The 14,642-nt window shown below is 56.6% G+C and overlaps 2 protein-coding genes across 2 annotated transcripts in view; one reads left to right on the top strand and one right to left on the bottom strand.

Annotated features, from left to right (window-relative positions):
• LOC135405395 (zinc finger protein 239-like) overlaps positions 1-14,642 on the bottom strand; it is a 669,637-nt gene that overhangs the window by 105,879 nt on the left and 549,116 nt on the right. The gene's annotated exons all lie outside the window — the stretch shown is intronic.
• Positions 12,643-13,602, top strand: LOC135405039 (olfactory receptor 14J1-like). Its single transcript, XM_064639758.1, has one exon. It carries the CDS (start codon positions 12,643-12,645, stop codon positions 13,600-13,602), a length of 960 nt encoding a protein of 319 aa, XP_064495828.1.

Raw genomic sequence — 14,642 nt, 5'->3', positions numbered from 1 at the left:
GGGCTCAGACAGCCCCAGGGCTGGGCCTGGCTGTGGCTGCAGGAGCAGGGACTGGGCCAGCTTGCCCAAAGAGGGACCCCGGGGGCTGGGGCTCACCGATGAACCTGATGGCCGCCTCTCACACACTGGCCTCAGGGTCCTTGAGGTAGCTCAGGCCCTGACGCAGGTACTCTTCAGCCCTGCTCCTGTCCTTCCCCACCTGGAGAGAGCACAAGGACACAGGCATGGCACAGAGCCCCCCCGCTGGCTGCAGCAGTCCCTCCTGCCAGCACTCAGTGTTGCCCAGAGCCCTCTCTCCCACTGGCTGCAGGGAAGGGAGAGGGGCCTGCAGAGGAGCCCCTGGGGCTCTGTTCTTGGAGGGCACACACTGGGCTGCAGCTCCAGCCTCTGGGCTCTGGGCCCACACAGTGGGCTCTGCCTGCGGGCTAAGCCTCACCCAACCTGCACCCTGGCACTTGGCCTTACCAAGCACTCGCCAATCCTCCACATCTGCTGCTTCTTCACCAGCTCTTTCAGCTCCCTCCACTTGAGCAGCTTTGTTGCAGCAAGGAGCACTTCCTGGGCGGCCTGCATGGAAGCAGAAGGGGTGAGGTAGCAGCATGGCTGGCAAAGGAGAGCTCTTGGCTTTCTTGCTGGGGAGATTCTGCCCTCAGGATTTGGGACATGCCCTCACCAAAGTGTCTAGGGGACGTGTGAGGACAGCCCTGCAGGACAGGGCCTGAGGCTGGACGCCCTGGCCTTGGACACATGCCAGGGACAGCAGAAAAGCCTGTGGGGATGTGCCTGTTCAGGCTTTGGTGGTCACAGGCTGCTGACGAGCCCTACTAGAGCCCTAGGGCAGCTGTTGGAAATGGCCGTGCCAGCTTCTCCATCCCTGCTGGCACTGGCTCTGCAGGGACCTTTCCCACGGCTTGCGCTGGGCCACGGCTGCCCACTGCCAGCAGCCCTTGCCCTGCTGCCTGGGCCCCACAGGGCGGGCCAGCCCACCTCTCTCTGTGCCAGTGCTCAGCCTTCCAATGTGTACCTTGGCCACGCTCGGGGACTGGTCACTTGTGCGAATGAGCAGCGGGACCAGTGCACTCCACAGAGACGTCTTCAATTGCTTGTTGTTCCTCAGCACTGCTGAGCCCAGGTAGTCTCTGAAGAGGCAGATAAAGGCCTCTCGCATGTCGCTGCTCTCCTGGGAGGAAGGAGGAAAGGTGAGCTTTGGAAACAGCGGCCCCCTGCCCACAGTGAAAGGGGATGGGGATGGTGGCTGAGGGAGATGCCCTGGGCTCAGATTCCAGAGCAGGGACAAGTTGCACTGGGCTGCAAGGCCCAGAAGCCACCAGAGCCCAGGGGAGCAGAGCCTGCTGCCAGAGCTGCTGACAGGGTTGGGTGCAGGGCAGCTCTCACTGCCCAGTGCCCATCTCAGGGCTCACGCTCCCACATGAACCTTACCATGTCAAAGAAGCGCGGCAGGTTCTCCACCAAATACTCATCCATGGGGCTGGCCTTTTTCTTCTCCAGGTTTTGATTTATCAGTCTTTTCAGGATCATAACGACCTTTGTCTTGAGGTCTTCTCTGCCAACCCACAGGAGCTCCATCATGTGTGGCACCAGGAACTCCAGTTTTCCTGCCTGTATGAAGGACAGAGTTTCTTTTTGTGTTAAGATCCATGCCTGGAAAGCTCCTCAGGCAGCCATCAGGCCCTAACATGTCATCAAGGCAGCTGGCAGCACTTCCTCTAACACCTGCCTCCCAGCCCACACCAAGCCACTGCCTTACCCACAGCCCCAGAGCCCTGGATGCCACCATGGCTGTCCCTGATGCCACCCTGCTCACCAGCTCAGGTGTCTCGCACAGCATGATGAGGCCGTCGAGCACCTGGGAGGCTGGGAGGGTTGGAAGCTCCTCATCGATATCAAAGTTGTCATTCTGAAGGTATTCAAATTCTTCGTCTTTGTCCTCCCACTCAAACTTCACGCTAGTGCCACTGGGCAATGGCTGTAGAAGCAAGCACAGTAGTGAGAGCCTGGCAGAGTCTGCAGGGCTCGTGGCAGGGGATCAAGTCCTTTTCTGGTAACTCACAGCCAAGTCAGAGGTGGAGCTGCTTTCTGAAGAAGAAGCGCTGAGACTGCAGGGCCACCAGTCGACCCAGAGCATGACAGCGAATGGCCATAATATCTTGTCTCCAATCTTGGGCTCTGAGAAGATGCTCTGCCACATTTGCATGGCCACACTGCAAGGCAGAGCTCTGTGTCAGCAGGGCGGCCTGGAGTGCAGCGTGGCCGGGCCAGCCCAGGTGCCTGGGGCCCTGCCTGGGCAGGCAGCAGGGCACTGAGCTGGTGTTCCCCTCTAGGCTGGGAGCAGCAGGGTGGCTCTGGGCTGGCTGGGCCAGCTTTGTCTGCTGCAGGCCTGGGCAACCTAGCAGGGCTGGAAAGCTTGGTGGGATGGAGAACCCCTCTCCTCAGGGCTGTCCTCCATCATTCCTTGGCTCTGGGAGCCAGAGAGTCTCAGGTTCCATCTCCCCACAGCCAACAAACCCTCAGGCTTTTCAGGGCCAGTACCTGTCTCCTTGTGGAGCGATGCTCAACAGTGTGGCAACTACCTTCCTTGGGAAAAACTCTGCTAGCAGCAGAAGCAGGGAGTGGAAGCACTCCTGCACAAGTTCACACTTCACACCTGGCAGTCTTTCATGCAGGAAGCTCAAAATCTTTGGCACCTGAAGGGGACAGAGGTGAGGAGAGTGCTGCCACGGTAGTGCAGCCTCAGCTGCCCTTTCCATGCCACTCTGCTGCCTTCAGGTGCCTTCAGGTGCCTGAGACACCTGGGTTTGGCAGGGAGGGATGGAGAGAGGAACAAGGCCTTCTAGGGCTGAAGGGCAGGGCAATCCAGCCACAGGCCACTTACATCTGTCAGGAAGAAGCACGGGTCAACCGTGGCCAGCCACAAAATCTCTTCTGCTCTGATCCTGCGCCCTCTGTAAAGGTTCCACCCAAATGGTTCAACCCATAGACGAGGCTCTCCAGGTATCCATTGATAATTCTGTGCATCTTTCTGCTCCAGGGCTTCAAGGACAATGTGCGTCCTCTCCGAGCACGTGAGGTATCTTTCGAAGGGCTGCGGCAGGAAGGAGGAGAGCAAAGATGTCACCCCAAGGCCCCTGCTGGTGCTGCTCAGCTGGGCAGCGAGAGCAGCCCTGGCCACAGGTGCCCAGCAGTGCTGGCAGCAGTGCCCACAGTCACTGTGTAGGGGAAGGACGAGAGCAGAGGGTCCTTAGGCTGAGGCAGGAGGGCTGGGCTCATGCTCACGGGGTGCTGGCCCTGCACAGGACCAGGGCTCACTGCTGGGCAGGAGAGCTGCAGCTGCTGCTGGGACACCAGCAGAGTGCCGCCCTCAGACAGTCCCTGCTTGGGGACAGCAGGAACCCTCTCATCAGGGACACTGAGACCCTGTCAGCCCCACCGATTCCGGGTGCCTTTGGCTCACAGGAGTGCCCTGCCGATGGCACGGACAAGAGTCTCAGCAACGGGGGAGCTCATTACCTTGATACCGCACTTTCTTCCGAGAGTCTTGCAGAAGCGGGTGATTTCACCTTCCATGTGGCGTGCGTATCGTTTGCCCCTTAGCCTGGTCCTGCCTAAAGAGCAGGGCAGATGTGCAAGTCAGGGAGAGCAGCTTTGCCATCAGGCTTTCCAAAGCAGCCCAAGATCTGCTTGGGAGATGGCAGGCCAGAAGGAGATTGTGGAGGGAGGGGGTCAGAGTGGGCTCCACAAACAGGCAGGGTTGAAGATGGTGAAAGGAGCGGGGAAGGAGAGCAGCAGAGAACAGGTGCAAGACTTGAGGAGAGCACTCCACTTGTACAGCAAAAGAGAGCTGGGATGCTACGGGGAGCAGTTGGAGGGGCAAAGGTGGTCAAGCAGAGAAGCAGAGCTGGGAGGTGATGTCTGTGTGCAGAGGGATGAAGGCCACCACAATGCCCCTGAGCTTTTTGCTTACAGATGAATTCGCTGAGGTGCCGAACAGTTGCCCGACGTCCTGAGAATGGTTGAAGGAGGACAAATCCCAGCAGCTGTCCAAGGAATGGGATCTCGATGACAGTGGACTTCTTTTTGTTTCAGGAGGTCCCATGGGAGGGAGGGAGGGAGGAAGAAGAGCAGCAGGGTTGAGGGCAGGCAGCTGGTGCCAGGGCCCCATACCTGAGAGTGTGCCCAGGGCTGGATCCCTGGGGAGTGCAGGCTTTGCAGGACCCTGTGGCCCTGTCTCCTGGAGCCCTCAGCTGGGCAGCAGCCCTGGCAGGGAGAGCGGCAGGGCAGGGGCACAGCCTGGCTGGAGGCTTCCTGGGCCTTACCTGCCATTGGGAATAGCTGTCCAACCATCTGCACAGCGTGTAAATCCTCTCCATGGCTTCTTCCCACACGGTGACAATATCATATCTGGCAAAGTCCACCAGCACCTGAGCAAAGAGAAGCTGCTGGTGAGACCCTGGAGCAGACACCCGCTCCAGCAGCAGCAGCAGCAGCAGCAGCAGCTTGGCTTGGCTCCTGGGTGGGACTTGCACTGTCCCTCAAGGCTTCCTCTGAGCCCCAGCAAAGCCTGGAGCAGGGCTCCTGCCCCTGGGCTCCCTTGTGGGCCAGGCAGGAAGGCAGGTGCCACTCTCTGTGCTCCAGAAGAGCCTGGTGACACAGGAGGGGGGCACTGTCCCCACAGCGTGCTCTGCCACCGTGGCACTTGTCTGGAGACCACCCACCCAGGAGTGGGCAACCCCTCCCCCACAGGGTGAGGAACAGCCCCGGGACTGCCACTCTTTGCACAGGCCAGACCTGCAAGATGTTCTGCAGCTCCTCGCCCACTCTGGAGGGAGGAGTGTTCCGCATGATTGCCGTCAGCATGGGGTCCAGGGCTTGCAGGGTCTGCAAGGAGGACAGAGAGCGCTGGCAGTGATTCTTCACCCCCAGGAGATGCATCTGAGCTCCCAGTGCCAGGAAGGAGAGCCACCCACGCTGCCCAGGAGAGACCTAAAAGCAGGCAGTCTACTGTGAGCAGACAGCAGATGCCACAGGCCTTTGCATTCCAGCGGAGAGAGATCAGGGAGCAGAGAGAATAAAAACTGGAAGGAGAAAACAGGAGGTGCCTTTTTCTCCCTGAGGCCTGGTGCGCAAACCACACTCTTATGTTTCTCGGGTTCTGTCCTTCTAAATAAACTTTCTGCATTCTTTCCACTGCCTTGGCATTTCTGGGGATCCCTGCGTATCTTACGTGACACGCAGGATGGCCAGAGAGCAGCCCAGAGGGACTGGTGGCTCCTGGAGCTCAGCCAGCACTTACCTGATTCCTGCGCTCATATCCATCCCATACATAGGTGTCCCATTTAGGAAGGAAGAGGACAGCTCTGAAGCAGGCTTCTAGGAGCCTTCTTGTTTTGCCCTCCAGCACCTCGTTCACCGTGCTGCAAAGAGGAAGGGCCCAACTGGACAATGGTGCCGGGGGAAGCGCCTCCAGGCCTTGTGCAGGGGGCGGCAGTCCTCTGGGGAAGGGGTCCCTGGCAGTGATGAGCGGGTACCTCAGTCTTTCAATGGCAAAGAGGGCGAGCTTCCGCACTTCTGTGTGCTTCATCTCCCGCTCGCGGTGGTTCATCTGCTGGATCAGATCCCTTTTGCGGTCGTCCTCGGCACGCTCGTTGATACAGGACTCAGCGTCCAGCAGCATCTGCAGAGCACAACACAGCTGGGACCTGGCATCTGCCAGCACCCAGTGCCACCAGAGCCTAGCCCTCACAGGGTGCCAGTGCCAGGGGCCTTGCCCCCTTCCCCAGAGCACCAAGTGTCCCCTCACCTGAATCCTCTCGACCACCTCATATCTGTGGCAGAAGTGGACCAAGCGCTGGGATGAGCCACTGCCGGTGGTGCTTCTGCACAGGTGCACGACTTTCTGAAGAAAGCTGGTCTTGTGGACCAGATTCTGGCAGCCGGAGGACAAAGAGACAAACAGGGAGCATGAGAGGGGGGAAATGTGGCCAGCGAGACTGGAGCCCTGAGGGGCAGTGGCTGCGGGAGCAGCAGCTCTACCCAGCCAGCACCCCTCCAGCAGCCCAGCAGCAGAGCCCCTGCCTTAGATGCTGGCACAGCTGCCGTCCAACTGGCCACGCTTACCTCTTTGGGGCTGTCAAGGGCCTGGATGGAGTCCACCACTTCCTGTTCTTCTCTGGACAGGGGGAACAAGCTGACATCTAAGAGAGGGATAGAGCAGGGAGGATCATTGCAGGATGCGCTGCAGAGCCTCAGCCCTGCCCAGTCCCCCCACTCACCCGTCCCTGTCTGCGGTGGGTTCACCAGGATCCACTGGGAGAGTTCTGCTGCAGACCAGCTTTTCTGGGCAGCAGCCTCCTCCTCCCAGGCCACCTCATGGGGCTCTTCTGGAGAGCCGTTTTTCTGGGCAGCACCCTCCTCCGCCCAGGCCACCCTGGGCTTGCTGGGGGGTGTCTGCTCCATCCTACTAGAAAACTACTAGAAGTAGTAGAAGTAGTTTTCTAGAAAACTACTAGAACTAGGGAAAGGGGAAGCGGGAAGCTTCGCGGAAAAACAGTCGCACTGCGGGTCAACAGGGAAAGCCTGGAGCTGTGCTCAGAAGATCCTCGCCAGCTCCGTGCTCCCGTCCTGTCGCGTCGCTGTCCTGCCGGACAATGGTGCTGGCACTGGGGCTGTGCTGACCATGTGTGCTGTGCTGGGATGTCACAAAGGGCCCCCCTGTGACACACCACCTGACGCCTAGCAGTGTTCCAGAGCTCGTGGATGTGGAACCAGCCCCTAGCAACGGGCCCCAACGATGCAGAAAATTATGCTATGTTGGCCCCAAAACCCCAAAGCCCACACATGCTTATTTGTAGACACACTGTTCCAAAAAAATAAAGGAGCGTTGGAGGCATAACATTGGGTGCTAGTGTTATTTTTTGTAAAAGAACAAAAGACTAGGCCCTCCCCAGGAAAAAAGCTGTCAGCAAAAGCTGTGCAATGCAGCACTGGATTGCATCTGTCGACCAAAAAGACTGCAGTCTTTTACCCAGCAACAAATGCCAAACAACACACACTAATGGAGGTGGTAAGTTTCCCTGAAGAGGAGCTGTTCTTCTTTCTTTCCTAACTCTGCACCTTTCTAGGTTGCCTTGGCTCAGTGCATCCTCCCACAGGACATTGGATATTTTGGATAGAGAGGCTGACGAGCCCTACTGGAGCCCTAGGGCAGCTGTTGGAAATGGCCGTGCCAGCTTCTCCGTCCCTGCTGGCACTGGCTCTGCAGGGACCTTTCCCACGGCTTGCGCTGGGCCACGGCTGCCCACTGCCAGCAGCCCTTGCCCTGCTGCCTGGGCCCCACAGGGCGGGCCAGCCCACCTCTCTCTGTGCCAGTGCTCAGCCTTCCAATGTGTACCTTGGCCACGCTCGGGGACTGGTCACTTGTGCGAATGAGCAGCGGGACCAGTGCACTCCACAGAGACGTCTTCAATTGCTTGTTGTTCCTCAGCACTGCTGAGCCCAGGTAGTCTCTGAAGAGGCAGATAAAGGCCTCTCGCATGTCGCTGCTCTCCTGGGAGGAAGGAGGAAAGGTGAGCTTTGGAAACAGCGGCCCCCTGCCCACAGTGAAAGGGGATGGGGATGGTGGCTGAGGGAGATGCCCTGGGCTCAGATTCCAGAGCAGGGACAAGTTGCACTGGGCTGCAAGGCCCAGAAGCCACCAGAGCCCAGGGGAGCAGAGCCTACTGCCAGAGCTGCTGACAGGGCTGGGCTGCAGGGGAATTCTCACAGCCCAGTGCCCATCTCAGAGCTCACACTCCCACATGAACCTTACCATGTCAAAGAAGCGTGGCAGGTTCTCCACCAGCTCAAATGGCCCTGGTGAGGGAGTGCTGCCATGGTGAGCACAGAACCCCAGAGTGATGGAATCCCAAAAGAGTTTGGGTTGGAAGGGACCTTTCGAGGCCATCTGGTCCAACCCCCCTGCCATGGGCAGGGACATCTGCCACCAGACCAGTTTGTTCCAGGCATCAGCCCGAGTGGGGGACATGGGCCAGTGCCCACTGCCAGCAGCAGGAATCCGGGCAGGGCGAGGGTCCCTTGCTTGGCTTTGGGCTCTCCGATGGCCCAGGGGAATGCCGTGAGGATGGGAAGCAAAGCCTGGAGCGCTTAGAGGTCCAAAGCCTTAAACATCAGCCCCTCCGGCTCCCAAACCTTCTCCCACATCCCTTTGGCTGCAGCAGGAAGGGCAGCAGGAGGTTTCCTGCCTGCTGTGGGGGCAGCGCTGCAGGGGCCGCTCATGTCAGACCCCCCTCTCTGCTGGGGACAGCTTTGCTCTTGGGGACACCGCTCTGCCCCAGCCCAGGGACACCAGCACTACCCAGGGCCGGCACCTTCCCAAGTGGGACCCCTCTGGGCACAGGTCCCCCCACCCCCAGGGACCCGTGCCTTTATAAAAACATCTATAAAATGTATTTACATTGTACGGGCCTGTAAAACAACAATCTATGAAATGCATTTACAGAACAACAATAAAGCAACAACATATAAACCATATATAGAATGTATTTACACGAGAAGAATCTTTAGAAAAGCAAAAATTTTCTAAGAACAACACTCTATACACCTTATTTAGAGACCAACAACAAAAGAGCAGCACATCAAATGTATGCACAGGAGATTCACATCTGTGTCCGGTCTGTCTGCCAGTCCTGGAAGAAAAGCCAGGATGGAGTCCAGCTGGGGATGGGAGCTGGATTTGACAGGATGCTAAGGGAGTCTGTGGGGCTGGGAGGGATCTGTGGGGTTGGGGGTATCTGTGGAGCTTTTTTAGTTTACAACTAGGTATTTATCTTTGTTTAAGAAATGCATGCTTTTCCCTGGCATAATTGATACAGAAACAAACTCTATCCCAAGCAAATTATCCAAAGACATTCCTAAGGTATTGTGCATAGAAGCTGGAAAATAACCCTTGGAGTAATCTGAAGCTGGACACTGATGTGGGCTATTCCAAACACAACGTCTGGCACGCAAGGTAGACAAAATAGAAAAGCTGACAAGGTCCAGTAAGAGCTGGTGAGCCAGGGACTACTTGCTGCCTAAGTCTGAAGAGCAATAAAAGCCTCCAGCCAAGGGGAGTTGATTTCACATGAGTTGTCATTGACAGAAGGGGAAACTTTTTCAGTCAGAACAACAGGTCACCAGAAACAAAGACTTGGTTTTTTCTACAAAGTGGAAGGAAAATAAAGGAAAGAGTGAGGCTGCAGCTCTACACAATCATCATGAGATAGACTAGAACTAAAACTGAGACAAAGGACGTCAATAAGTGCAGCATTGTTCACACTTATGGCTGTGTCCTGGTTCCAGGGGCTGGGACCAGTTTATCACGCTGTGGGTATAACCCAAACTGTGCATCCTTTTAAACCTGCCCAGTGTGTGACAGGAATTCCTGTCACAGGAACCACCCCAAGCAGTGCAGGAGGAGCCTCCCAAGCAGCAGTTGCAGGGCAGCAGGACCGACCTGAGCTGCCTTTGGTGCCCAGGAACTCCCCCCACACAGCCCTTCTCCTGCCCCAAGGGACCACCAGAACAGGGGGAGCCCAAAGGACTGGACTGGAGCAATTCAACAGACATTTTGGGGCCATTTTATGGACATTTTGCAGGGGTGGTGCAAAGACTAAGGGAAGGAGACCTGTGTGTTATAGCAAAGAATGGGAAGGGGGTGGTGGGGGGTGAAGTTGTATTGAGTCGTGTGGGGCCTGGGCATGATGGGACTGGTGTGGAATAAGGGCCAGAATGTGCTGGTTTGGGCCGGGATGGAGTTAATTTTCTTTGCAGGGGCTGGTGTGGAGCTGTGTTTGGGCTTGTGCTGAGCACAGGCTTGAGAACACAGAGGTGCTTTTGTTAGTGCTGAGCTTACCTAGAGACAAGGTCTTTCCTGCCCCTCACACAGACACACTGGGGAGGGGCTGGGGGCGTGTGGGAGGCTGGGAGGGGACACAGCTGGGACAGGTTTGGAGTGATGGAGATTGTTTTCCCAAGCCACCATTCCATGGGATAGGGCCCTGCTCTCCTGGAGGTGCTGAACGCCTGCCCAACCGTGGGAAGCAGGGAACGAATCCCCTGTTTTGTTTTGCTTCTGCGTGCAGCTTTTGCTTGTCCTTATTAAAGTATCTTTATCTCAACACAAGAGTTTTCCAGCTTTTCCCCTCCCAGTTCTCTCCACTGTCCTGCTGGTGGGGGAGTGAGGAGTGGCCAGGAGGGGCTTGGGGGCTGCATGGGGTGAAACCACAACAGCCTTTGTTGGTGTCCAGGGTGGGGCTGGGAGTGTTGGAGATACCGACAGATGTGTCTGGGATGTGCTGCTGAAATTTGCAGCTGCTGGTGCTGTCTGGGGCTCCTGGCTGTGTGTCAGAGTCTGGGGCTCCTTGGTGGCTGGAACTCCGTGTGAACTTGAGCTGAAGGGCCTGTGACCTGTGGGGGAGTCCAGGGTGGAGCAGAGACCCACCTGCAGCCCGGGAAGGAGCCCAAACTGGAGCAGATTTGCTGGCAGGACTTGTGACCCTTATTATCAACATAAGACTCCAATCTTTCAGTTTAAGGCCATTGCCCCATGTTCTGCCAATACAGGCCTTCGTAAAACGTATCCCTGTGATTTCCTTAGACTGTGAGCACCATGTGTTCATTTGCAAACACCATGGAGAGTACCCAGGGATCTCCCAAAAAAAGATTTGGAGGCCTCAAGCCCATGACCACTCTGTAGGGACTAAGGAGCACTGGGTTCCATGGTGTGGAGACTGAGGACAGTGCAGGGGTAGCCAGAGAGGGTTGAAGGGTGGTTTCAGGAATGAAGGATCCTTTTGTCATAGCAGGAAACAGCATGAGAAATAAAGAAACAATGTTAAGTTCTGCTGGAGAGATCCAGACTGGAAACAAAGAGAACGGAGTTTCACCCTGAGGGCAATGGTCTGCTGCAACACGTCACCCAGGAGGAGTCTGGATGAGCCCAAGGCTTTGTGTGTCCAGGAAGAGCCAGGGAGGACGCAGAGATGTCAGTGCAGGAAGGTGCCAGCCAGGTGGGGCAGCCGGGGGGATGACGACAGCCTGCAGGGAAAGGGGCAGGGCATGGACACCATAGGACAGCCTGGGCTGGAGAGGAGACAGGGATGGGGAGAAGCTGAAAGGCCCTGACACAGCCACCTTCTGCAGGCCTTTGGCCATGGCTGCTGTCTGTGCCCTTGATGCCAGGAGGAGGGGAGTGGCCCTTGCAGCCCTGGGGCCTCATGGCCTCCTTGTCCCTGCTCAGCAGCCTGGCAGGTACCACCCCATGGTCCTGCCCTTGGCCTTGCACATCCCACATCCCAGTGCCCCAGAAAAAGCCCTGAGGAATGAGGCAGGGACAGGATGTCCCTTCCCAGTGTCTGGGGTCAGGGCTTGGCCCACTGGATTAAGGAAACAAGTCAAGGTTTATTCAGCATCAGAACCACCTTTCCTTTGCTTGTCCATCCTTGTCATCACTGTCTGCACTTTTCTGCTCTAACTGGAACCTGGGGACACGTTCTCAGTTGTGTCCCTCAGTGAGACTCATTAGCACTACAAGAAACTTCAGTATTTCAATATCACTTTGACTTCCTGAGAAGTTGTTTGAACTTCCTCTCAGGGACTGAGTCTCATGTAAACAACATCAAATCCCCCTGAGGGTCATGAAATGCCTGGGGCTGTTGCTGTGCTGCTGAGCTGGGCCAGGCTCCTGGCACACAGGGAGCTCCTGGCAAGCAAGAAGAGCTTCAAAGAGACAGCTCTGCTGGTGAGCAGCTCCTCTGCACAGCCCAGCAGGGCTGAGGGCACTGCCAGGGCAGCTCAGGGACACCAGCAGGGCACACACAGAGCTTCAAGGGGCTCAGCACTGGCAGGAGGGCTGAGAGCTCCCTGCAGGAGGAATCTTGGCAGGGCTGCACACGGTGAGTCTGTGGCTGCAGGGCAGTGCAGGGGCAGCTCCTGGAGGCATCTCCTAAAGCTGGCCCAGCCCCAGCTGATGGGATGGGTGAGCAGGGGCTGTTTTGGGGCACTTTGGAAGAGCTGTGAAGTCGGGGGTGCAGCCAGGGGTGCCCAGGGCTGTGAAGCAGAGCAGGGTCCTGCAGCCCAGGGTGTTGTGCTGGGCAGGGACTCTGCTACCTGCCAGGGGCAGCTCTCAGCCAGCCCGGGGAGCTGGGTCAGATCTGCTCACAGACCACTACATGATATTGAATGGAGAAGTTTTTGCAAAGCTCCAAAAAGACAGGGGCTACAGGAAAGGAATTAGTCCTGAGGTGTGTTTCCTGCTTAGGCATTGTAGCATAGATATTGTTCTCTCAGTTCAGGAGGCTGCACTGAAATTCCAACTCTTTTACTCTCAGAGATGAATATTTCAGGCAGTGACAGAAATGAGCACAGGACCCTGGGGGTGGGCACTATAAAATGAGTCCTTGGCGGTACATGACCAGAGCTGCTGCTCCTCACAGCACCCTCAGAAAACACAAACCAGAGAAAAGAAATGCCTTTCACTTGGAGGGGATTTCCCTGAAAACTGCACCAGCTTTGCTAAGAGGGGGCTGTCTTATTTGTTCCCTGTGCTTTCCTTTTCTGAACAGACCCTGTCCTAAGGAGCAGCAAATGTCCAACAGCAGCTCCCCCACCCATTTCCTCCTCCTGGCATTTGCAGACAGGCGGGAGCTGCAGCTCCTGCACTTCTGGCTCTTCCTGGCCATCTCCCTGGCTGCCCTCCTGGCCAACGGCCTCATCCTCAGCGCCGTAGCCTGGGACCACCACCTGCACACCCCCATGGGCTTCTTCCTGCTCAGCCTCTCCCTCACAGACCTGGGCTGCATCTGCACCACTGTCCCCAAAGCCATGCACAATTCCCTCTGGGGCACCAAAACCATCTCCTTCGTGGGATGTGCTGCACAGCTCTTTTTCTTTGCCTTCTTCATCTCAGCAGAATATTTCCTCCTCACCATCATGTGCTACGACCGCTACGTTGCCATCTGCAAACCCCTGCACTACGGGACCCTCCTGGGCAGCAGAGCTTGTGCCCACATGGCAGCAGCTGCCTGGGCCACTGGGTTTCTCGATGCTCTGCTGCACACAGCCAATACATTTTCCCTGCCCCTGTGCCAGGGCAATGCCCTGGGCCAGTTCTTCTGTGAAATCCCACACATCCTCAAGCTCTCCTGCTCACACTCAGGCTACCTTAGGGAAATTGGGCTTCTCTTGTTTACTATCTCTTTAGGACTTGGCTGTTTCACTTTCATTGTTTTCTCCTATGTGCAGATCTTCAGGGCTGTGCTGAGGATCCCCTCTCAGCAGGGACGGCACAAAGCCTTTTCCACGTGCCTCCCTCACCTGGCCGTGGTCTCCCTGTTCCTCAGCACTGTCTTGTCTTCCTACCTGAAGCCCCCCTCCATCTCCTCCCCATCCCTGGATCTGGCCCTATCAGTTCTGTACTCGGTGGTCCCTCCAGCACTGAACCCCTTCATCTACAGCCTGAGGAACCAGGAGCTCAAGGATGCCCTGAGGATAATGATGACTCGATGCTTTTCAGGAGCAATAAAGTTCTGGTTTTCTGGTGTGTAGCATTCAGAATGGGACTCCTTAATGGCCCAGCCTTCCTGCTCAGCTTTTTCATGGAGGTCATCAGGTTCTTCTTGCAATAATTTTCTGTGCAATTAAATATTATTGTCCATATGCCTTCTAATTTAGTGTCTACCCATTGAATTTGACACTGAGATGTATAGATGATGAATTGTGCTCGCAGCGTATTTAAACAAAATAAAGGACCCTGCAGTGCCTTCTTTGTCCAAGACCCTTCTTCTTAGATGTTCCTAAAGGACAGCACACTGCAGGACAGGGGGTATTTGCAACAAGAGGGGGACAATAATCCAAGCCCAGCAGCACTGCCAGGGAGCAGCAGGGCTTGGTCTTTCCAGAGCTGCTCTCTTGCCACTTCCACACTGTCCTCCTGAGCCCCTTTCTCGCTGTAAGGCCTGAGTGCTCTCTGAGCACAGTCCTGTGGGCTGGAAGCCCTTGGAGCACAGGCAGGGACAGGCCCTGGGAACTTGTGAAGCAGAGCTGGGCTCCCTTACAGCACCTCCAGGATGCTGTGGGATCTTCTGAAGGCAGGGCATGTACTGGGTCACTTCTTCTGTGACCTTGCTCCAGGGCTGGAACTCTCCTGCAGTGACACTATGACACTCCTGCTCTCTGCTTTCCAGGTTTCATTTTCAGATCCAGTCTTCCCCTCCTGTTCACAGGGACATCCTGTGAGTGCTTCAGAGCTGCCATCCTGGGGCAGCTTCTGCCCAGCGTGGGCAGGCACAAGGTCTCTCCACCTGCTCCTCTCACCTCCCCAGTGCCACTGTTTTCTGCAGCCTACCCCTCCTTGCCCAGCACAGCCCTCCTGGCACAGTTGGACACAGCCCTTGTTCTACCCCCTCCTCAGGCACCTGCCCAACCCCCTCAGCTCCAGCCTGATGACCAGAAACCTTCAGGGCAGGGAGGCACCGGGCAAAATGCTGAGGGAACATTTCAGTTGCACTCAGATCCAACTGGAGGGGTTGGCCTCCTGGGAGAAATCCCTTGGGCAACTTGTGTTGTGTCCTGGGCACTCCTCTGGA

The sequence above is a fragment of the Pseudopipra pipra genome, chromosome W, assembly GCF_036250125.1.
Source record: "Pseudopipra pipra isolate bDixPip1 chromosome W, bDixPip1.hap1, whole genome shotgun sequence".
NCBI classification, from domain to species: domain Eukaryota; kingdom Metazoa; phylum Chordata; class Aves; order Passeriformes; family Pipridae; genus Pseudopipra; species Pseudopipra pipra.
This window is presented reverse-complemented; position numbering and strand designations above follow the sequence as displayed.

Excerpts from the sequence above, each read along its gene's own strand:
- LOC135405039 (XM_064639758.1), top strand. The coding sequence starts at position 12,643 with ATGTCCAACAGCAGCTCCCCCACCCATTTCCTCCTCCTGGCATTTGCA.